At 63.5% G+C, this 851-nt stretch overlaps 1 protein-coding gene across 1 annotated transcript in view; it reads left to right on the top strand.

The window, feature by feature from the left end:
• Positions 1 to 292: 292 nt before the first annotated feature.
• BMP8A (bone morphogenetic protein 8a) overlaps positions 293 to 851 on the top strand; it is a 45,875-nt gene continuing 45,316 nt past the window's right edge. The window contains exon 1 of the mRNA XM_008565853.1: positions 293 to 365. Coding sequence (XP_008564075.1) covers positions 347 to 365 — 19 coding nt within the window. The 5' untranslated portion in view covers positions 293 to 346. The remainder of the gene's footprint in view (positions 366 to 851) is intronic.

Genomic DNA, 851 nt, shown 5'->3' on the forward strand with positions numbered 1-851 from the left:
GTGGCCCGGCATGGGTGAGTGTCCAGGCCATGGGATGACCCAATGGGCAGCCTGGACCCTCTTTGTCTTCTTGGGCAAAGCCCAGATTTTCCTCTCCACAGAAATTGTTCTCCAAACCGTGGAGCCACTTACTGTTTTTTGTTTTTTTTGAAGACCCTGCCATTTACTCTTAAAGTTCTCAAAGGTATTTTTTTCCCCTACTCAACTCTCTTTAATCTACAGTCATGAGTCTTTACTGTTGGTCAGGTCCCCCCCCCCCCCCCCCCCCCCCCCCCCCCCCCCCCNCGGCGACGACGACGGGGACGGCGGGTCCCTGGAGCGGCGCCTGGGCCGCAGCGACCTGGTCATGAGCTTCGTCAACATGGGTGAGTGCGGGCGGCCGGGCCTGGCGTCAGGGACCTCGCGGGGACCGCGTGCACGGCGGGCTGGGGGCCGGGGGAGCGGGGACCGCCGTTGTCAGGGCAGCGACGGTGTAAGGGGCGGACGCGGGACTCCCTGAGCTGTGGGGTGCGAGGAGCAGCCGGGAAATGTGGTCCCCCGGGGGCTGCATTCACCCCGCCCCCAAAGACAGCCAGGACTGAGAAGCAGGTGCCGTCCCGGCCCACCTGGGCTGCACCAGGAGGACACCCTGGTCCTGGGGGACAGATGAGTAACCAGAGGCTGTGATGCTGTCACTGTGATAAGGGCAGAACTGAGGAGCGGGACAAAGTTCAGCACAGAAACCTGTGGTCACGTCATCCGAGCGACCAGAGCTGACCCACGTGCCCTGAGTCCTCAGCAGGCTCTTCCCTGTGCTGAGCTGAGCCGGGGTGGGGTGTGGCTGTCCGGGGAGCCGCTGGGGGCTGAGTAGA

Source organism: Galeopterus variegatus, unplaced genomic scaffold (assembly GCF_000696425.1).
Source record: "Galeopterus variegatus unplaced genomic scaffold, G_variegatus-3.0.2 Scaffold209, whole genome shotgun sequence".
Classification (NCBI taxonomy): domain Eukaryota; kingdom Metazoa; phylum Chordata; class Mammalia; order Dermoptera; family Cynocephalidae; genus Galeopterus; species Galeopterus variegatus.